Below are 22,130 nucleotides of genomic sequence, written 5' to 3'. Positions count from 1 at the left end.
ATTATTTCCATAAAAACAACACTAAATTATCACCTTATTCTTTTGCTAGTTGAATAGAGTTATATACAAAGAAACAAAACAAATTCGAAACAACTTAAACATCACAATTACAAATCATAATAAACTATTTAGAAGAAAATAAATGAAATTGTAGAAATATTGAATATAATTAAGTAATATATAACACAATATCAATGCTTTAACTAAAAATGACTGGAAAGAGTGAATATTAAGACAAAGTGTATTGCAGGAAATTGATATATATATAAATATTTTTCTAAATAAAAATGAAATAAGCTAATGTAAGTAATAAAACATTTGACAAAAAGAAAAATTAAAGCATATTTTAAAATACAAATATTATCAAACATAACGTGTTTTCAACACTTAAAGAATAATGATAACTAGTTCAACAAAACAAGATTATAGAATCAAAACAAGCACGCTGACATTGTCTGTTGAATCCAAAGCAATAGAACTCGCTTTGAGACGCAAAGCAGCCTTTTGTGCAAACCTTCCCTTTGGCACTGCATCACATGAACATTTGCACAATCTCTTTTTCGAACCCGACAAATCCTCTTCATCGTCCTCATCATCATCAAATTCTTCATAACTTTCGCTGTCTGTCTCATCATCTTCGTCTTCATCGTCAGCAATTGCCATTGACGAAGCAACTATCTCTGCAACCATCTGATTGCTGACATCACCAAACAACCCGTCGCAGCCAAGTACAAGCGCCACATCTTCCCTCAACCAAGATTCCGTCTTCACTGCATGACACATACACGAGCACAGTTGAGTCTTCGATCCATCATCACATTCATCCAGCAATCCCAGCGAAAGCCCCAAGGTGCTTCGCTTAATGAGCGAATGAGCGCTGTCTGTCGGTGCGAAAGGCAAAGCCTCTGGGTGTATTTCTCCGTCGTCTGTGAATTCGTGGCGGAGAGTCTTGAATGAAATGGGGGCTGTCAGCCAGAGCTGAAGGAGGTGTGCAAGCGAATGGGGAACATATGGGAAATACTCGGCACACCGGCAACAGTACGGCTGAGGTGTGTTGTTGTGCGGGAGAATAGGAAAGATTTCCTTTTTCTGAATGGAATTTTGCTCTGATGAACACTTTGACTTATCTTCTGCTTTATTCTTTTGTTCTGAAGCACTGCCGAACCACAGCTTTTCGTTCCTGTGTCTTCTTTTCTGGTCGACAGGGCATCCATTTCTGTGCCCCGACCATCTGCACAGCTTGTAGCAGAATATGTCTGCCTCGTGACTCAGCCCAGATGCGATTTCCAAGTCACCCAGCGATCGGCTCATCGCCAGTGTGCCATTCACCCGTCGCTCTGGTGACACAAACCCGCCATCTGCCTTGATGAATGCCATCTCCCTCCTCGAGATTGGAGTGTGATCAACAGAAAGCGGCTTTCCCACGTAAATCATTCGCGCTTCAGGCTCCTTTGGCTGCGCGGACGCTGCACGAGCCATCTGCAATGTGCGCCCTGTGGTCAAATAATCGCGCAATGAAGACGAGCTTTCATACATCGCACTTGGCAGCTGAGGGTGTGGAGTGCTGAAGGGAGAAGTGAACGGAAGAGACGCTGGCGAGTTGATAAGGATAGTATCCTTCAATTGCAAAGCAGGATGAGGCAATAAATCTGCCCTCAAATGATACGAATGTGTGGCTGATGCAGTAACTTGGTCGAATCCTCGTCCGCTCTCTGCCTTCTTCTCTTGCTGTGAAGAAGAAGAAGGCGAAGAAGAAGAATTTGCAGCACACGATGCATTCTCATTGGCTGTGTTTTGCGCTTCCACAAAGCGGGAGACTAACACAGCACGCGAATCACCGCAGTTGGCAATGAACACTTTCTTCGGAGTGACAGCAGCAACAACCCCGCATGCGCCAGCGTTGATGCCGCAGCGGAAGATCTGTGTGACCAGAGACAAGAGCGTCTTGCGCAAGATGCGGCCGAGAAGAGGAGGCTCTGGTCGTTTTGTGGTCGAGGTGAAGGAGGTGGCTGGCTCATGTGGATACATCGAAGAGAATATAGACATGGAACGAGAAGAAGAAGAAGAAGAAGAAGGATGAACTGAGCTTCTTTCAGAAGCTTCGGGATATCCGTTGAAACTCTGGCTTTCGTCATCTTCAGAATTTTCGAATTCTTCGAATTCTTCATTGCATTTTTCTTTCATTTCATATTCTCCTTCTCCTTCTCTTCTTTTCTCCTCCTCCGATTCAATCTCGTCCTTTGCGGTCAGAATGAATGTATCAACAAAATGAGACGTCAGGTAGTTTGCAGCATCGATTCCTTTGTGCCCATCGAAGATGGCAAATATTCCACAGCCTTTCACTTCGCGATCCAGACACTCGTCCCATCTGTCACACGACTCGCTCTGCTGACACGCTGCTTCTGCTTCTGCTTCTGTTTCTGTTTCTGCTTCTGAAGCTTCAGAATCACACTGGCTGTGCAAACTGCGACTTTTTCCTTTGCCTTCACTTGATGTACTTGCGATGTTATCTTCACTCTCTTCTTCTCTTGTTTCCTTTGAATGTCTTGAGTATTTTGCTCTTTTCTTTGAATTCTTTCGATTCTCTTGTTCCCAAAGCCACTTCTCTCTGCGATTCAGCATCTTCATTCCTCTCTTCGTCAGTCTGAATTCGTGTGGGTACTTCAGCAGCCTTGTCAGAACATCAAACTTGTGCTTCAGAATCAGCTTCTCAATGTCCCACCCTCCGACAGGGACAAACATCACACAATCTTCCATCGCTGCTCTCAGCCCACACGTCTCAGCTATTCCTAAATTGTGAATGGACAATGTAGGTAGAGGAGGCGGTGGCGAATGGAGACGGCGAGGATAAGGGAGTTCTTTGTGCTCAGGGGATGCGGTTGTATCAATCAATGGAGTGGGAGACTGAGAAGGCGAAGAATGAAGAGAAAGAACATTGTTGTTGTTGCTGTTGTTATGCTTAATGGATTGAGGTGTGTTTACCTGAGATGACAGCACTTTTGTGATGGCAGTTGTCTTTGACGACTTGCTCGCTGTGAGTTCAGCCAAATGAGAGGATGAGCTTGATTCTGTTGGAGCACTCGGCTTCTTTGTTGATTTGTCTGTGCTTGATGGCATCTGAGGCGAATTATGTTCTTTTGTTGAAGTTGAAGTTGACAGAGGAGAAACCAAATTCGAATGAGAATCTTGTTTTCTTTCGTTATTTGAAACTTGTGAAGCTTGAGATTCTAATGAAACGCCATTCAGATGAGGAGTAAGTGCCAATTGAGAATCAGATCTTGACTCATTTTCATTCGTTTCTTGTGCATTTGACTCAACAGATGAAGCTTCATCTTCTTTGTCATCTGTGATGTCGAGTATCATCATCGTTCCATTCATCATCTCAGCCGGCACAGAAAACGCTGTTCTTTCACTAATCTCGTTTCTCTGCTCAAATGCCCTGGCTGAAGAGGCCATCATAGACATCATGGGAGAGCGTGTGAGTGTTCTGAGTGGTTGATCGTCAGCTGCAGCCAAGTCAGCATCAGCGCCTGGCTGAAGAGAAGACGAAAGAGCAAAAGGCGAACGCGGCCGGCGCGCGATGGGTGCTTTGAGCGGGTGCAGCGAGGCAGCCAGCCGCTGGGCAGTTGCTGATGAAGCAGATGAACGAGAAGGAGAGGAAGAGACAGAAGAATCGCCTTGTGAGAGAGAAGAGTCTGATGAAGAGAGCATCAGAGACAGAACATCCAGAGATGGAAGCACGCCGGTCTCCATCGCGTCTCTCAGGGCTTTCAGAGGAGGTTGCTTCCAAAGCTTCACTCTGCGTGGAGTAGAAGAAGAAGAAGAAGAAGAAGAAGAAGATTTTTTCTTTTCATTTGATTCATTTGTGTTTGCTGAACTTGAGCTTGAGCATGATGTACTTGAACTTGCACTTGTACTTGTACTTTCGATCTTCTTGTTTTCTCTCTGTCTTCTTTCACTTGCTTCCTTTGAATTAGCATACTTCATCTTGAATGACAAACATGGTGGTTTCAGCTGTCTATCATTCCATTGTGATGCTCTGCCTGTGCTTTCTTCGTGTTCACTCGAATCGTCCTCACTTGTCTCGTCAAAGTCGATCAAACAGCCACTTGCAGTGTGTTTGTGTGGGGAAGGTGTCAGCGATGCAGGAGATAAATACAACAACAAATCAAAGCGCTCGGGTGAATATTTTGGAGAATGAACAATCTTCTCAGGAGAAGCAGAATCAGAAGAAGAAATAGAAGACACTGAAGCCATAGAGGAAGGAGTGGAGGGAGAAGAAGCGCGAGAAGAGCTGTTGCTGCTCCAATTGAGTGCAGGCGAGGTAAGTGTTTGTGTGGACGAGGTACCCAGCTGAGGGGACTGTGAATGAGCTTCCTGGCTGTGTGAGCACAAAGAAGAGGAGGAGGAAGAGGAGGAGGAAAGAGGGAGAGGAGCATCGCGCTGCTCGTAAACAGGAGAAAGAAGAGAGCGGCTATGCGAAGAAGAAGAAGATGCAGAGGTAGTAGAAGATGCAGAAGAAGATGATGAAGCCAAAGCAAGAGAAGAATGAGCAGAATGAGGAGAGTGAGGAGAGAGAGGCGACTCGGCAGGTGAATGAAGATCTCTCCCAGTGAAAGGTGGAGTGGCTGGAGGAGTTAACGCAAGTCCCTGCGGAGTGCAGCAGAGAGGAGAATGGCTGTCTGTCAGTGAATTCTGTGTGTTTGGAGTGTTCTGTGAATTTTGTGAATTTTGTGTGTTTTGTGTGTTTTGTGTGTTGGGGTTATTGTTGCTATTGTGTATGTTGTGTGTGATTGAGAAGCTATGAGATGACAGAGCAGCCTGAGTGAATGGAAGAGAAGAAGAAGAAGAAGAAGAAGAAGAAGAAGAAGAAGAAGAAGAAGATGATGATGATGATGACTCATTGAACATCAACAGGGAAGGAGCCTGCAGACAGAATGAAATGCGCGATGTTGAAGGGACATCCTTGAAGAGAGGGAAAAGAGGCGCATAAACAGACTTCTGCCTCGAATTGCCTGATCGAAGACGATTTCTTTGCATTTTCAGTTTTTTCAGCTCGTTCTTGTTTGCTGCTTTATTCAATAATTTTTGTTTTTTGCTGTCATTTTCGCTAATTTCGTGTGAATCTGATGAAATTTCTTTGATTTTTTCTCTGAGAATTTTAGCTTCAATTGCATCGAATGCGAAATATGACATTTCTTCTGCTTCGAAAAGGTCTCTCAGTTTCTTCAGCTCTTTCTCAAAGGACGCTCTTTCTGCAAGTCTCTTTCCCACAAATGAAGAAGATATGGATTGTAATTCAGCAGAAGAGGAAGAGGAAGAGGAAGAGGAAGAAGCAGAAGCAGAAGAGGAAGAAAAATCAGCCAAAGATCTGACATTTTTATTCTCTTTCCTTTCATTTCCTGTTTTTTGTGTTTGTTTTCTAAAGACAGCTGTGAGTGGCTGCTGCATTTTGGGGAATAAGCTTCCAGTTGCTTCTGCAGAGAGGCCGTTTTCACCTGATGGGAAGAGAGCAGAGGGATGCTCGTCAACAGATGGGGAGAAGGGAGAGAACGGAATATCTGGTGAGGAATCAGAAGGTGAAGACGACAATGACGATGATAACGATGACGACAAAGAAGAAGAAGAAGAAGAAGAAGAAGAAGAAGAAGGAGGAGGAGGAGGAAGCGACTGCTCAGCAGGTGACCGCATTCCCGAGGCATTGTGTGAGGGTGGGGTGTTGTTTTGCGTGGGGGCTTTGCAGAATGCCTCGCTTAATTTGGGAGGGGCAGGAGTGAGGGGCTCAAACAAAGGCACGACTGATGCAGGAGCATCGTCTTCGTTGGCATAAGCAGAGGAGGTTGGAGTTTGCTGTGTGGTTGTGGAAGGAGAAGAAGAAGAATAAATGTTTGCTGTTTCTTCTGTTGAATTATTATGTTCTGCTTCTGCTTCTGCTTCGGATGATTGGGTTGCAAGTTCTTTTTCCTTCTGCTTTTTCTGCTTTTTCGATTTGTCTTTCTTTTCTTTCTTCTCTTTCTTCTCTTTTTTGTCCTTTTTGTTCTTCTTCTGCTTGCCAACAAGAGGAGAAGGCGCAACAAACGAGTCAAACGAGAATTGTGAGAGCGAATCGTCATCAGCTGCTGCTTCTTTTGCATCTTCTCCTTCATTCTGCTTCTCTGTTTGCTCAACAAGCACAACTGTTGATGGAGATGAAGATGAAGATGATGAAGGCTCCTTTTCTGCCTTTCCACTCTCCTTTCTGTCTTCTTCTTCTTTCCCTTCTTTTCCATTTTCTCCTTCTTTCCCGTCCTCTCCTTCTTTCCCTTCTTTACCATCCACACTATCATTGCTATCTGTGCTATCTCTGCTGGGTGTATTCTCCACAGCAAGTGTAGACGATGCCTGTGTCAATGGACTGGATGTTGTCACAGGCGATGACAGCATCGAATGCGATGTTGGAGTCGCCAGAGAGAACGAGGAACGCCTCATGTGCACTTGTCTGACAGAGCTTGGGGTGGATATTGCTGATGCTGCTGATGATGATGTTGTTCCATCTTCTTTTGTATCTTCTCTTGTGGCTGAAGCAGAATGCCTTGAAGGATCTATTCGGAAGAGGCTGGCTGAACTTCCATTTGAAAACGAGCGGCTGAGCGGCGAAGAGGCAAACGAAGGAGAAGGAGAAGGAGAAGAAGCAGAAGAGGAAATAGAAGAAGAAGAAGAAGGTGATGCATTAGAAGAAGCAGCCACCTGAGCGAAAGGCGAGAGAGAAGGCGAGGAAGGCGGGGAGAGCAACCGATTAACAGCAGGCAAGCTTCCAACTGTGTTCTGTCTGCGATGTTTTGGATTGGGTCTGTTGGCATTGATGAGTGGGGAAGTGACCTTAGGCGAAGGGGAGAGTGTGTGCATGGGGGGAGAGGTGATTGAGTGTGATGGTGGAGAAAGCATTGAAGAAGGCAGAGGAGACGCTGTGCGGGCAGGAGTGGGGCCGTGAAAAGGAGAAGGAGGGGCAAAAGTGTACTGGGAGATGACGCGGGCGACGGCTGGAGATGTCAGAGGAGCAGAGGAAAGCACGGGGGAGGAAGGGGCAGAGGCAGGGAGGGTGGATTTGAGTGCACTACTGAAGAGGTTGAAGGAAGAAGCAGAGCGGCGATGGAGCTTGAGGCGCGCAAGAGCAGGGGAGGATGAGGCGGAGGAAGAGACAGACTGGAAGGGAGGGTAGCAGATGGGGCAGAGAGTGTTTGGGGGAACTTGGGTGGGAAGATTCTTGTGTGACTTGGAAGAGGAGGAGGAAGAAGAAGATGGTGGAGAAGAGGGAGATGAGGAATGCTCCAATTTGGGTGTGGAGGACACAGACAAGGGAGATGCTGGATGAGTTGAAGGTGACTGAGAGCGCGATCCAGGCAACTTCTTTTGCTTTTCTTTTTCTTTTTCTTTTTCTTTTTCTTTCTCCTTCTCTTGTTCTGCCATTGATGATGATGTCTCATGACTTGTCTTGCTGTCTGAACTTAACCCCTGCAGACTCAATTCACAGGGTGGATAGCCAACTTCAGCAGAGTCAGCAGAGGAAGGCAGCGTCGGCTCAGCAACTGACTTGGATGAAGGAGAAGAAATGCCTCCGAATGGCTCAGAAGGAGAAGATTGGTCAATACGCTTAGCATTTGCATTGATGTTAGAATTGGCATAGGATAAAGGAGAAGACAAAGGAGAAGATGAAGATGAAGACGTAGATGAGGGAAGAGACAAAGAAGTATCTGATGACTGGAGCGAGGATGCTGTGCGTGTGAGTGGAGATGAGGCAGCATGGATAGAGGGAGAGCGGTGCATCTGAGGGGTAAACAACACAGACGCCTCGATTGAATGAGACGAGCTGCCTGCTTTCTGGATGCTCTGTGCATTCTGTGAAATTTGTGTGTTTTGTGTGTTTTGTGAAGGAAGCTGGTGAAGAGGCTGAGGAGGTGTGAGGAGCGGAGAAGATAATGTTCTTGTGTGCAAGAAGCGGGCAGACGCAGGCCGCTTCGGCGAGGCGATTGCATCGGTTGTTTTGGACTTGGCGCTGAACGACTTTGACAGCTCCTTCTGCTCAAGAGTGGCACGACGAGGAGGTGTTGGCGATTCTGTCTCTTTGTGTGATTCATTTGTTTCTTTCATTTCTTTCATCTCTTTCAATTCTTTTGCTTCTTTCAATTCTTTTGCTTCTTTCAATTCTTTTGCTTCTTTTGCCTCCTTTGCCTCTTTCATTGCAACCTGCCTTGCGTCGTTCTTCATCGCCTGCTTCTCTTCTGGTCGCAGCTGCACCAGAACATCCCCCACTCTCTTGTATCCCAGCAGCGTTATTGTCTCAATCCCTTTCTTCTTCGCCTCTTCCACCTCTCTCCCAAAGGCGATGGCGTCTTCATACGGATGCCGCTGCACTTGCTCCACACGAGGCGGCACTTGAGTGACAAACGCTGGTGGCAGCTCATCTTCACTGTTAATGATGCTGTTGCTATATTCTGTTTTTGAATCATTATTTTCTTTGGCTTCTTTAGTCTCTTTGGCTTTTCTGTGAATATCATTGGCATCTTCATGCGGCTCGCCTGTGCTTGTCAGCTGATGCAGTGGAAGATGCAGCTTCATCTGCGGCTGAGGCAGAGAAGAAGAAAACTCTGTGTGACTCAACACCCCATCGCATGCAACAAGCAATTCTTCCAGTTCAGACAGCGAAAACTCGTCGATTTCAGCATTTGTGAGGATATTTCCCTCGTCTCTGTCAAACTGGAATCGCGTGTCCTTCCTCTTTGAGCCACCGAATTTACTCAAAATACGTATGACTGCTTCTTTCTTCTTAGCGACATAAGTTTTGTCTGAGTCTTCTTCTTCGCTTGCGATTCTTGCTGCTTCGCAAAGCGCACATTTCAATCTTTTCACTTTCTCCCATTTCTCTTTGTCGCTCAGCACGTCTTTTATCTTCTCCTTCTTCTCTTCCTTCTGCATCAGCTCAATCTCCCTCAACCTTTTCTCTCTCTCTTTCTCCATCAGCATCTTCACCCGCGCAAACTCCAAGTCAAACAGCATTGTGTTGAAATGCGCATAATAAGGCAGGATTCTTGCCGGCGCTGGTGTCAAATGCGCTGCCCGTATAATCAGCGGAGACGCATAAGGGAAGAAAGAAGACTGCACCACTGCATTGTATGTCTCAGAGAAAGGGAATCTCGAAGCTAAGCGAGGCGAATAATACACACTCTGCATCCTTCTGGGCAGCATCGGGGACATTATGTGCTGTTTGCCCTGTGCCTCCTTCCTCTCCCTCAGCATCTTGTCATAGTACGACTTCAGCTCCCTCCTCTGCCGCTTCTTCGCATCGTCTGCGTTGTCGTTGTCTCGTCCGTCTGCATCATCGTCGTCGTCGCTGTCATAATGCAGTGTTTTCTTCTTCTTCATCAGCATCTTCTTCTTCTTCTTCGTGCCATCAGGCAACGCTACCTCCACAATAGCTTCACACTCGTCATACTCCATCTCCTCGGGGCTGTCGTTGAAGATGGTGAAGAAGTTCAGTCCATATGCAAAGAAGTAATACTCCTCTTTCTTCTCCATCTGCAGCTCTTCTGCTTGATCGTCCTGGACGAGGTTTGGCACAGGCATGTTGTGCAGCATGTCTCTAATGAAACCAGGTGGATTCACAAGAAGACGCACCATTTTCTCTTCTCGCGTCTCTTCTCTGTCTAAAAAGGAAGAGAATTGCGTGGGGTCAAAAAGAGAGTCGGCTGAGGATGCGGATGCTAATGCTGTAGCTGCTGATGACGATAGCATTGAAGAAGATGAAGATGAAGATGAAGAAGCAGCAGATGGAGATGAAAGTAACAAAGCCTTCTGTGAATTGCCCATCTGTGATGTTGTTCGTTGGACAGGTGAGAATCTGAGATTGGATGCTTTTGACAGCAACAAAGAAGAAGAACAAATGATAGGAGAAAAAGAAGGAGAAGATGGATAAGGAGAAGGAGAGTACATTGAAGTTGGTGATAATGGCGATGATGATGCAGATGATGGCAGTAATGACAAAGAAGACACTGGTGAACATGTTTCTCTGCCATTCGAAGCTTTTGCACTTTCCATTCCTGCTTTCCCCTTCTTAGCTGCACCAGCTGCACCAAATGAGCATACTTTCTCAGACAACAAGACCAAATCCTCTTCACTAAACGGTATCTGCCTCTCTTCTCCTATTTCTCCGTACTTTTTTCTCCGCTCCCCTTTTTTTTTCTGCTCCAATTTCTCCGCAAAGCTCTGTGCGATTTTCTCCGTGGCTTCTTCTGAGTCTGCTTCAAAACAGACTGCCTGAAAGCGGATGTCTGCGTGCTGCTCGTGCAGATACTTTCTCTTCGCTTCTCTCTGAGACTTCTTCTCTTTCACTCGCACTTCTTCCAAAATGGATTTCGCTTCCTCCATTTCCTCTTCGGTGAGCGGGCGAGACAGCTCAGCGGTTGTCACTGCATTCAGTTTTAGTTCTTTGGAGATGCTCTTTTTTGATTGCTTGATTGAATTCTCTATTTTTTCCTTGCTGTTTGAGTCAATTTCCATGTTTTCTTTGATTTCTGTTTGCTCTTTTGCCTTTTTCGCTTCATTTTCCTGCTTTCTTTCTTTCCTTCTCTTTTTCAGTTCCCTCCACAGCTGCTTCTCCTTCAGCTCTTCCCAATAGTCTCCTTCCTGCATGTTGTATTCCCTCACATACCATTCCATCCCCTCATCATCATCATCATCATCGTCTTTTGCCTTTGATTTTGTTTTTGTTTTTTCTTTCTTTTTCGAAGAACCATCACCTTCGGCTAATTTTTGTGCCTTTTTCATCTTCTTCTCTTTATCTGCTTTCTTCTTCTTTTTTGTCTTCTTCTTCTGCGAATTGTCAATCACCAGTGCATCTTCAATCACAAATGTGTTATTGCCGTTATTATTATTGTTGTTGTATTCTTCTTCACTTTCATCGTCTGAAGCAGAAGTTGCTGCTGAGTCTGCATTCTGCTTGCGAATATCAGGCTGTTCTTCAGCATTATTACTATTACTATTATTATTATTGCCATTGTCTTTGTTATGATTATCGCAGTTGCTGTTACTGTTGCTATCTGAAAGAGTCAAATACTGCGAAATGCTTGAATCAGTGCTTGAATCATTATCATCTGCTTTCGCTTCATCTCCGTTTTCTCCTTCTCCTTCTCCTTCTCCATTGTTCTCTTTTCTTTCTTTCTTCTTCCTCTTCCTTTCGTTCCTCTTCCTCCACTTCTCGATCCTCCTTTCCCTTCTCCTCTTCATGTGCCTCTCGTCTCTCTCATCATGCTTCTTCCCCCTTCCCATTCGGAAGCAGCCAGCTCTGTTGAAGCTGACATCAATGTACATCAGAAACTCTGGCTCACACGCCAAAATGTTCGGCGACTGGCAAAGTGAATCAGTTTTGCTCGGTTTCAGTGTGATGTGCGGGAGAAAACCAAACGGAAGCCACCTCTGCAAAGAAAGCAAAAAGGGGGAGCGATATTTCACAGACGATGGGTCGAAGTCTGGGCGCAGCCTTTCTCTGACTTTGGGATTTGGTGGTGCTGGTTCTTGTTTGGAGCCTTCTTTGTTTTCGTCATTTTTCAATTCTGATGAAGACGACTGCTGTTGTTGCTGTTGAGGAGGAGGCTGCGGTGGCTGTTCTACAAACTGCACTGTCTCATACAGAGGTGGAAAGAGTTCTGGATCAGATGCCGCAACATGTGCTGCTATATATGGAGGCATCGACATCATCAGCCTGCCAAACGATGACTGAATGAACGATTGCTTAAGCTTCGCTGTCGAAGCAGAAGAAGGCGCAGATCCGCTCCCAGACGCTGTTCCAGACGCGGAGGCGGAAGAAGATTCCTTTGTAGACAAGGAACCTTCAGAGTCAGCCTTCTGTGATCGAGTGCTGTCAAACTCTGAAGGTGTGGTGGCAGCAGAGAGAAGAGGAGACAAAGGAGACAGAAACTCAGAGAGTGTTGGAGATGACAGAGCATCTCGTCCAAAGCTGTTGCTGATGCTCAGCGCTACCCGCCGCATCATCGCATTCATCGCCTCCTTCGGGTCGCTGAGTGAGTACTGGCTCAGAAACGGAGAGAGATTCAGCGAGTATGACACAGGCGAGTAAGAAGAAGAAGAAGAAGAAGAAAGAGAAGAAAGAGGAAGAGAAGAAGAAGAAAGAGAAGAAGAAGAAGCCATCAGCTGCTGCGCAAACACAGAAGGGCGCGGATTCGGCTGCAGCAGGTTGGCAGACTGATAGAGCAGATCTCCCTCTCTCTTTGCCCACCAGTGCCTGAGCGAGTGGAAAAGAGGGGTGACTTCACTGAACAAGTCTTCACGTGCGGGGCGTCTGGCACGGATGATCCGCTGCCCAGCTGCTGTCAGCTCTTCTTCTTTCTCCTTCATCTCCTTCACCCGCTTCTCCTTCGCCTCGTTCCTCCTCTCCTCTATCTTGTCAATCTTCGAAATGAGCTCCAGTGAAAGCCCACAAAACCGCATCATCACCCTCTTCTTGTTCGCATCCATCTCATCCTTCATCTCCTTTTGCCGCACTTTCTCCACGTGGTTCCACCGCCGCAGCTCTTCTGTCGCGATCTGGCTGTCAAACTGCATCTGCAGCTGCCTCTGCTTCCCTTCTTTGATCCCTGCTCGCTCTTTGGCGGTTGGAGAGTTTGGACGCGTTTTGCTGGTGAGAAGAGGAGGATGAGTGAAAGAAAGGGAATGTTGTGAGCTCATATCAGTGCTCTCATTTGAAACAGGTGAATTAGAACGCCTTTGTTCTGTTGATTGTTTGGTATCAAATGATATTTTGTTCTGAGACAACTCGTTTTCTTCAGCTGAATTCTGCACCAGCTCCTTTTTGACCCGATTCGACAGGTTGAGCAGCATCTCCTCCTCTCTCCGCTTCATCCTCATCTCAAACCTTCTCTTCCCTCTGCCCAGTTCATACTCTGCCCTTGGCAAATGGAGCAGCAGCCGTTGTGGCAGTGTTAGAATGCGATTGTGGCTGAGATCGACAAAGACACCCTTTCTAACTGATGTCAGCAGCAGTGGTGAGGTTGTTGGATAGCTGTTCAGCATGCTCGGTGGAGGAGGCACTTTTGGAGTAGCAGAAAAGGAAGAAGAAGCAGAAGAAGAAGCAGAAGAGGAGATAGAAGATACGGAAGATACAGGCGAGTGTGCAGGTGTAGAGAGAGGAGAGGAAGAAGAAGAAGAAGAAGAAGTTGTAGAAGACGCAAGCCGTGGAGAAGTGGTAGACGACTGAGGAGATGCTGGCGGAGTGGCTGTCTGTCCGTTTTCGCCTGCACGTGCTTGATTAGTTGGATGTTGTGGAGCAGACACAAATCGAAACTGAGGAAGCGGCTGGTGTCTTGCAGGGTCCGGGGGAAGCGGGAAGAAGAAAGGGGAAATATGTTCAATGCGGTTGTATGACACGTCCAGGCGTGTGAGAAGCGGGAGGACAACAAACAGAACATCTGGCACCTCTTTGATGCGATTCCCCGCGAGGATGAGAGTCTCCAGGCACGAGAACTGCAGCAAGAGAGGGGGAAACTCCTCCAAACAGTTGCACTCGATCGAGAGGAAAGAGAGCGGAGACAGCTGCGCTTGCTCAGGGAGCAAGGGGACAGCTGTGCTGCTGAGTGGAGGGATGCCTCTGGAGTAAGGAAGGAACTCAGCATTGTCTTCCACAGCGAGGGACGGGTCGAATGACATGTCGATCGAGTTGATGCAGTTGCTCGGGTGGCGCAGTCTGACTGGCACATGGTCAATTGCACCGTCAAATGCCTCGCGGGAGGACAGCTGTGCAGATGTGTCTCCACCGCTGGGGAACGGACAGGCAAAAGGCGCGTCTTCCTTTGCGTTGCAGCCCAGCTGAGAGGCGCGGCCGATGCGAGTGGGCTTGCGGGTGTCCTTCAGCGCCTTGACGATGTCGTCGAGGGAAGGCAAGTGGGTGATTCTGTTTCCGGCGAGGGTGAGGTAGCGAAGGGAAGGCATCAGGAAGAGGAACGGAGGGACGGTGGTGATGCTGTTGAAGGAGAGGTTGAGTCGGGTGAGCACCCACAAGGGCGACAGGGCTGGGGGAACACACGTGAGGCGGTTGAAGGAGAGGTCGAGGTAGTGCAGGCGAAAGAGGTATCCGAAGTAGCTGGTTAGGTCGGAGATCCCGTTGTGGCTGAGAAGGAGCGTGTAGAGATGCAGCTTCAGCAGAGCTGGAGGCAGGCGCGAGAGATTGTTGTAGCGGAGAGCAAGCGTGTGCAATGTGGAGTCTGGTGGAATTCCTGTGAGAGGAGAGAGAGAGAGAGAGAGAGAGATGGAAAAAAATGAAAAGATTATTTGAAAAATAGCGAAGCACAATAAATTGAACAGTTTGAAAGACAATTACGTTTTCAATAAAAATGAGCAAAAAATAATTTTTATTGAAAAAAAATAAAATAAAATAAAAATATTATCAAAAATTTTTGAAAGGTTTAAAAAAATGAAAAAAAAAGCAAGATAAATGTTCACACCTCCTACGTCTGAAATAATGTTATCGTTGGCGAGAAGCACAGAGATGCCAGTTGAGAGTGGAGGAAGATGCGTCAGTCTGTTTTGGGAGACATCAACATACGACTCTGGGCGCATCATAATCAAAGGCGGGAGGGTGTGTATGAGATTGCTGCACGCAACAAGCGTGGTGAGTGACTGAATCGAATTTTATTGTCAAAAAAAAGAAAAAGATTGATCATTAAAATATAAGTGAAATAAATAAGACGTATTCAAAATTTCAATCAAGAAATAAAAAAGAGCGGTTGTGGATATTAAAGGGCAATAAATAAAATAATTAATGAAATCAAACAGTCCATCTGATAATCTTTCCTGATCGCATCAGTTCTGCCTCTCTCTCCAGATGCTTTCTCCTCAAAGGATCTGTTGCTACCCCAAAATCTTTTCCTTCAAACTCTCTGAAAAGCCTCCGCGCTGTGTCCTGCCCCTGCGCATTCTCTTCCGATTCTTGAACCGAGCCTAGCTCCATCTCTGTATATCCAATGATTTCCCCTTCTGTTCCACCAGGGAGTTCGCGGAGAAGATTTTGCCCGCAAAAAAGATCAGTAAGTACAGGCAACATCAATGGAAGAGAATCAGGAAGTGAACGTATTCTGTTTCCTTGTATTCGAAGAACTTGGAGTCCATTCATCGGATAAAATGCCTTTTCGTGTATGCATTCAATTAAATTGTATCGAACATCTAATCTAGTGAGTGATGGTACATGTGCTTGAGCAGGAAGTGTAAGATTTGTTAAATCATTCATTCCCAAAATTAATGAACGTAAAGAAGATGCATTTAAAGTTTGAGGCATCTCTTTAATTCCATTAAATGAAGCATCCATTTTAAGTAAATTCGTATGTGCAATAGAAGGTAGTGCCAGCAAGCGATTTTGCTGAAGTTGAATATTAAAGAGATTTGGAATCACCAACGACAAGTTGTGAGGCCATAAATAAAGTCCATTTCTTGCTAAATCTATTTCTTTGAGATTTTCAAAAATACCATGAGGAATTGTTGAAATCTTATTTCCATGAAGACTCTGTATTCGTGTGTTAAATGAAAATAAATTGAAATCAAATAAATAAAGATTTATCGATCATCATACCAGTTTCATCAGATTAGACAAATTGAAAATCTCAACAGGAAATTGGTGAAAATCATTCCTATCAAGCAATAAAACTTCAAGATTTGGAAATTTTTCCGCTATGTCTTTGAGTTCAGATAACATGTTTCCTGAAAGATCCAATTCTGCAACGTTGGGCTGTGATTGGAAGTTCTCGTCTGATGGCAATTGAGTTAGAGACCTCATAGAATAATTCAAGGTCTCTCTTTCTTTGGCAACACTTTGAGTTGGTCCCATTATACGGTTAAGTTGATTAGCTTTGATAAAGAAATCAAATTAATCGTATAAACGATATTTCTTCGATAAAGATAAATTAAATTTATGTTATGGGGATTGATCAAAAGCGTTTTCGAACGAATTCATTGATGGACAGATAACTCACAAAACATGTTCGATTACAATATTTCAAGGAAACATATTGATTTATCAATTTAAAGTGGGCAAATAGATCAAGAATTTTTATTTTTTGTTAAATCAAGATTATAAAATCAATGGATGCGTTGTTATCTGATGTTAAATTTGAAGAATTTTATAATTCGTTAAATGATAATCCGACAATCTTTCCTGATGAACTGGTTGATGCACAGTTAAAAGCAACTGGTTTTCAATGTCCTGACATTCGAGTGTTTGCTTTAATAGCATTTTTGATGATGTTTCAAAAATCTTTGTTTTTTAGAAAAAGATTGATTGCACTTGCAACTGAGAAGTTCCTATCAGATGTACTTTCGGATGCTTATCAACTTTCAAAAATTCAACCTTTACAAAAGAAAAATAAGGTATTATCGTGTTCTTATATCTTTTTGATCAATCACATTTTGTTTTTCTACTTTAGAAAGGAGAATCACGACCAGGAGTCTTGACTTTATCTGATCTTTCACTTGCTCTTGCTGAGCATGGTATAGAGGTGGATAAACCTGAATATTACGCAGATTCTCCAACTACAGGTCACATAAATATACCAAAATGAAACTTTTTTTTTGAAAATTTATTCATTGTAATAATATTTTGATATTTTTTTGTTTCACTTCATTAAAAAATGTGAAAAAAAGATTTTCAAAAAAAAAAAACTGAAGTTCACGAAAATGAACAGAAAGTGATATGAGTTGCATAACTTGTGTGTATCTTTTTTCAACAAAAATAAAAAAATGCATAAATACTAATATTAATTCTTTTTATGAGGAGGTCTAAGATCGATAATCTTTCCATTCCATATGCGTATATGCTCGAGATTTGTTCCTTCCAAGAACTCAAACCCTTCATACTTATTAACATCATTTGTCCACACAAAAACTTTTGAAAAAACAAATAAAAATATATTATGTTACAGAAAAAATTAAAAGACTTAACAAACGATCATCATTTGTCCCCGAATCATTCTCGCAGTTAGTTCTGGTTTCATCATGATAAATACGAGTTATAGCGTTCTGTGATGTTACAGGAGTGTTCAGCAGCGACTCTCCAGAGTTGATATCGAATATTCCCACTTTGGACAGCAGTTGCCTACGCTCTCCAACGCCTCGCTCTGTCGTCTTCACCATCGCCAAGGCTCTGCGATTGGGATGACGCTTCTGCGACAATTTGTGCTGAGGCAAAAGACGGAAGGAAGATACACCCCAGGCAGGCTCTTTGGGGCCGAGTGTTGAAGTGGAGATGGAAGTGAAGTTTTCAGAACAGACAAGAAGTGTGTTTGATCCGGCACACTTTGCATAACATCAAAGATAGTGTTAAAATTAGCATATCAGCAAGCAGAACATAACAGTGAGTGATAAATTATACAGAATATTTTTTTTTATTTGTTTGAATCGATAAAATCATATAAATAAAGTATAATCAAAAGAAAAAATCGAATAAATTTTGAAAAAAATTAAGATAATTTTCGTTTTAAAAGCGTAAATACCTCGTCCTTAATCTCATCGTATCTCTCAAAGCTTTCGTGCTTTGGCAAAAATATCCATTCGCGATGAGCCTCATCAAAAACTGCACTTTCGTGCAGAAGGTAGCCAGGGAACTGAGTTCCGGTTGTCAAACGCATTCGAGTGTATGGAGATGAGAAATTCGAGTGGTAAACAGGCACTAAAAAAAAATAATAGTCATTGGAAAATGAGGCAGTTATCATATTTAAAAAAAATAAAAACAATAAAATAAAGAAAATTAAAAAGCAATCAAAGAATACATCGTTTGAGGGATAAGCAAAGCAAACTTGGAATTGTTGGCTCATTTGGATTTGGAGTTGAGCGTTCTGCTAATATATTTACCCACTCCATGTCATAATGATTAATCATTTTCTGTTTAAAGAAATTCATAATCCAAAATTAAGCAATTTTAAATTACCAAAGTTAAAAATGCAAACTTCTCTTGTGATCCATTCTCTTCCAGTTGATCCAACATAAAGAAGGTCATCCTTAACAGTTGCCCATTCCGTTTTTTGTGGTGCAGGAATTTCTTTCCAGTCAATATCGCAATGTTGCGGAACAACAAATTCGCTGGATGATGACTGAGTTCTTTCTGTCTTTAACGGAACATAAAATTTATCGTATTCAAAATAAGAAGGCTGAACAACTGAAGGATCATCAAGCGAAGGAAATTCAAAATGAGTAAATCTTGATGAATTGAGATGATCGAATTTCTTAAACAATTCGGAAGAAGATGTTACACGCTCGTGTTTCTTTTCCGAATATGGTCGATAATCAAAAGATGGATTAATGTTATGCGGAAAGCGGAGACCATTTCCTCCAAATAGGATTTGTATTGGAACAGCCGATAAATCTTTTGTAATTTCAAACATTATTCCTGTCATGTCGCAAAAGCCATACAATTTTCCATGATATGCAACAAGTTCGCTCAATTCCATTGAGCGGTTATTTCTTCTGTGACAGCGATATGTAAGTGGCTTATCACCTTCCCAAATTAAATCATACAAGCCATTCTCGTTTTCAATAAAAGAGCCAAACTAATATTTGTATTTATTTATAATGTATCATAGCATTCAAAATGGTATTTATGTTTTGTGACACACCTTTAAGTTTGACTTCCAGAAGTTCGGAGTATCGTTAAAGAAATAATCGTTATCCGTAACAATAGCAAATCTGAAAACTTCACCATAAAAGGAGCCCTGAACAGATAAATCTTTTGTTTGCGAAATACAAGACAAATATTTCACACCTTTGTGATAGAAGGGATAATTAAAAGTAAAATGGAAATCATTTTTTAAATTTGGGACAATAACATTGTTCACAAAATAAACTCCGGCACTAGCAAAATAATGTTATAACACAAAAATAAGAATAAAATTCAGTGAAGTGGTAAATGATTATGTGCAAAATTATCAAGTTTAAGAAAAATCAGCTTTGAAATGAAAGGTGTAAAATGTTGGAGAATGAGTTGATTTAACAAATAATATCTTTTATACTTAGAAAGGAAAACAAGAAGCATGGAGAGAATGATTATTTTAATCCTATGAATAAAAGTATGTACCAAAAACAACAGCAACGCAAAACAAGCTTTCCTGAAATTAAAAAATAAATTTCATTTGATAATTCGATAAAAGAAAAAGTAGCACACATTCATATATATTTCTTGTGCCCAATCGTCCGTATCCGCATCCCACAAAGCTCTAAATCCAAATCTTATTCCTTCACCTTTTTGTTCCCCAATTATAACTTGAACGCAATATTTATATCTGTCAAAATCAAGCTCTATAAAAAAATAAAAAATTTTGAATCGAATTTAAATTCAAAAGTTCAAAGAATAAGGAAAATATTCACCTTTGAGTTGATTTCGAATGTCATCAGAAATTTCTCGAGACCACGAAGGAGTATTTTCAGAATGATATTCTTGTCCATCTAGTTTATCAATCATAACTTTTCGCATCAGTTCTTTCACAACAGAAGGCTTAAATCTGTAAAAATATTCAGAAATGCAATTTTTAATTTAAAAAGCGCTAATCGTTGATAATTGAATCGTTTGAAAACCTGTTTTGGAAGCGTGGTTTTGTAGCGTGCGGAGCTGGTTCTGCCATATTCCCAATTGAAAGGAGATTGTTTTTGGAAACAGAAACCCTTAATTTAAGTCAAAAGATCAAATGATTTTTAGAAAAAGAAATTCCTCGTAAAAAAATATTACAAAAAATGAAATGCTTATAAAAATAAAAGCTATTATTCATCTTTCTTTTCTTTAATTTTTTCAACTTTTGGCAACGATATTTTCTCTTTATTAATGCCAATTGATTCAAGCGCACGATGTGTTAGGGCATATGAAGGATCAATAGTTCTTTTCAAATCGCATTTCCCCATTAATGATAATCCGGCAATGCCAAAAAATGTGTGATACACGTCTGCAACATTGTCAGGAGCATCGCTGATTCCTCCATTCTCAGGATCCTTTTGATGAAAATGAAATAATTATTGTATTTTATAAAAATTCACAAAAAAATACTGATTGCTAAACAAAAATATTATCATTAGAAAATGATACCTGGCAATGAAGAATAAATGCGGACAATGCATCGCAACTAATCCACTTAAGCCTGTCAAGGATTGCGAGAGATGATAAAATCCACCACGAATAGCAAACATCTGGATCTTTTTCCGGTCTTCCGCATAATCCACCAACTGACGTTTGACGCTCCGACAGCCACCTTGAAAAAATTTTGAGTGTGAATAAAATGTGAAAAACGTTAATTTGAAAAATATTTGTGACAGATATTTCAATTTGTTTTGAAAAATACAAGTATCAACAAAACGAATTCAAATTATCGGGAAATGTACATTTTTGTACACACACCAAGCAAGTTTATCCTTTTCAACAATATCTAATCTGTTTAGCAATGATAATGCCCCAACACAACAAAAAACTAGCGTTGAACAAATATTAATTGTTAGAATAAAATTCGTATAATTTTTGAAATTAACAATTTTCAAATGTATCAAACTTTGACCACCATGAGACTCTGAGCTCTCCTTTTGCCCAAATCCTCCGTCCCAGTTTTTGCATCTTGTCAAAGTATAAAATATCCATCATTTAAACTGAAATGATAACAAGCAAATCCACAAAACTTTTCAATGTATTCAGCTGCGGACTTCTGATTTATTGCATCAAGTTTGCCGAGGATTGAGAGCGAAAGGCACGAGCAATAAACAAATCTGAAAAATATAATCTTAAAATTCAGAATAAATCCTTAAGAAGAAGAATTACCTCGTATCAATTTCTCCAAATTTATCTCCCATAAATGATCCATCTGGCTTTTGCAAGCCTACAATATCTATTAATATAAAAATGAAAATTTTATTATCTTTTGAATTCAGCAAAAAATCAAACAATTAACAACAGAATCACAATCGATTTGATCGAGATGCCCAAGTATTACTGCGGATTGAATTGCTGATAAAGTGTAAAGGATGTGTGAATCATGCATAGGAGCTCCTCCGAATCCTCCTTAATCACCAATGAAATAAAAGTTGATGGAAAACAGCAAGCGCACACCATCCCTATTTCTGCATGACATAATCCATTTCATAATTTCATCGCTCTCTTCCTTGCTGGGTAATGAATCCAGCAAATCAAGAACAGATAATCCCCAATAAATCGCATTCATTTTTAAATGTTCTGTCATAATGGATTCTAATGTTTCCGGTGCCTATAAAAATATGTTTTCAATTTTTTTTTTCCAATAAGTCATTTATTAATTTACATCGCTAAATAATTTTCAAACATGCATCAGTTTATGCACAAACTGAACATGCTTTTCTTTGTGAAGCATTTCCAAAGTATTTATGATGGGACATGAAAATTTTGGTGTGATTTTATAATTTTTGAAAAACTATTTCGCTTTGTTCAAAACTTTTTCAACTTTAATTTTCAAAAAAAGTTGATGATATAACAAAAATAAAATTATTAAACTTTTCTGTGTTGAAAAAAATTAGAATATTATTGGTGGAACAAAATTCAATATGCAAATTATTTTGTCTCATTCGCAAAACAATAATAAAATAAAAAATTGATAAAGCTCTGATAAAAGAATTACATTGCATGTTTCAAAGTCAACTAATAAATGGAAAAAAAAAATTCTCTTTCCCATATAAACAATTCGAAATCTTCAATTCGTGAAATATGATAAACAATTGGTTCAATTGTTAAAAAAATTTAACAAACAATTCAATAGAAAATTTACAGTTTTCTTTTCTTTTCTTTTTTTTTTTAAAATTAACAAGTTTCTGAAAAATAATTTGAGACTTATTTTTATTTTCTGAAATCACTTGATTCAATTTTCTTTATAGCAAAAATGTTCATGTGTTTGTTTTTCATTTTTGTCTTATTGTTGAAAAACCAAAATACCATATTTATTTGATTGTATGGTGCTGGAATATTAAAATATCATTCCTGCATGCTGTTAGTCATTCAATTTGTTTCATTTCTGAGTTTTCACTTGAATGTCAATGCTTTTGAAGATAACTCTTTGATTCATGCAAATGTTGAACCGTCCCTTTTCGTTTTTTCCAGAAAC

The 22,130-nt window shown here is 41.6% G+C and overlaps 5 protein-coding genes across 5 annotated transcripts; 1 reads left to right on the top strand and 4 right to left on the bottom strand.

The window, feature by feature from the left end:
- Positions 1-26: 26 nt before the first annotated feature.
- Positions 27-15,865, bottom strand: MONOS_11090 (putative small GTP-binding protein; the record flags this gene model as incomplete). The annotated part of the gene is made up of 4 exons (XM_067863593.1): positions 27-14,261; positions 14,490-14,664; positions 14,819-15,544; positions 15,611-15,865. 4 exons carry the CDS (start codon positions 15,863-15,865, stop codon positions 424-426), a joined length of 14,994 nt encoding a protein of 4,997 aa, XP_067734632.1. The 3' UTR covers positions 27-423.
- A 214-nt stretch (positions 15,866-16,079) lies between these two features.
- Positions 16,080-16,739, top strand: MONOS_11091 (Transcription initiation factor TFIID subunit 10). The gene is made up of 3 exons (XM_067863594.1): positions 16,080-16,253; positions 16,305-16,404; positions 16,461-16,739. The coding sequence occupies exons 1-3, from the start codon at positions 16,120-16,122 to the stop codon at positions 16,593-16,595; spliced, it is 369 nt and encodes a 122-aa protein (XP_067734631.1). The 5' UTR covers positions 16,080-16,119; the 3' UTR covers positions 16,596-16,739.
- MONOS_11092 (putative calcium activated nucleotidase 1) lies at positions 16,621-18,832 on the bottom strand (the record flags this gene model as incomplete). Its single annotated transcript, XM_067863595.1, has 7 exons — positions 16,621-16,918; positions 16,980-17,328; positions 17,526-17,701; positions 17,829-17,913; positions 17,979-18,578; positions 18,645-18,740; positions 18,791-18,832. The coding sequence occupies 7 exons, from the start codon at positions 18,830-18,832 to the stop codon at positions 16,791-16,793; spliced, it is 1,476 nt and encodes a 491-aa protein (XP_067734630.1). The 3' UTR covers positions 16,621-16,790.
- Positions 18,833-18,868: 36 nt separating this feature from the next.
- MONOS_11093 (dynein light chain, Tctex-1 domain containing protein) lies at positions 18,869-19,683 on the bottom strand. The gene is made up of 4 exons (XM_067863596.1): positions 19,600-19,683; positions 19,393-19,526; positions 19,190-19,323; positions 18,869-19,133 (listed from the first exon to the last, which is right to left on the bottom strand). The coding sequence occupies exons 1-4, from the start codon at positions 19,644-19,646 to the stop codon at positions 19,083-19,085; spliced, it is 366 nt and encodes a 121-aa protein (XP_067734629.1). The 5' UTR covers positions 19,647-19,683; the 3' UTR covers positions 18,869-19,082.
- A 30-nt stretch (positions 19,684-19,713) lies between these two features.
- MONOS_11094 (putative Geranylgeranyl transferase type-2 subunit beta) lies at positions 19,714-21,386 on the bottom strand (the record flags this gene model as incomplete). The annotated part of the gene is made up of 9 exons (XM_067863597.1): positions 19,714-20,007; positions 20,102-20,264; positions 20,411-20,480; positions 20,559-20,620; positions 20,683-20,769; positions 20,822-20,888; positions 20,945-21,061; positions 21,110-21,263; positions 21,339-21,386. 9 exons carry the CDS (start codon positions 21,384-21,386, stop codon positions 19,783-19,785), a joined length of 993 nt encoding a protein of 330 aa, XP_067734628.1. The 3' UTR covers positions 19,714-19,782.
- Between the last annotated feature and the right edge of the window lie 744 nt (positions 21,387-22,130).

Source organism: Monocercomonoides exilis, assembly GCF_001643675.1.
Source record: "Monocercomonoides exilis strain PA203 chromosome Unknown scaffold4-2303458, whole genome shotgun sequence".
In the NCBI taxonomy this organism is placed as follows: Eukaryota; Preaxostyla; order Oxymonadida; family Polymastigidae; genus Monocercomonoides; species Monocercomonoides exilis.
This window is presented reverse-complemented; position numbering and strand designations above follow the sequence as displayed.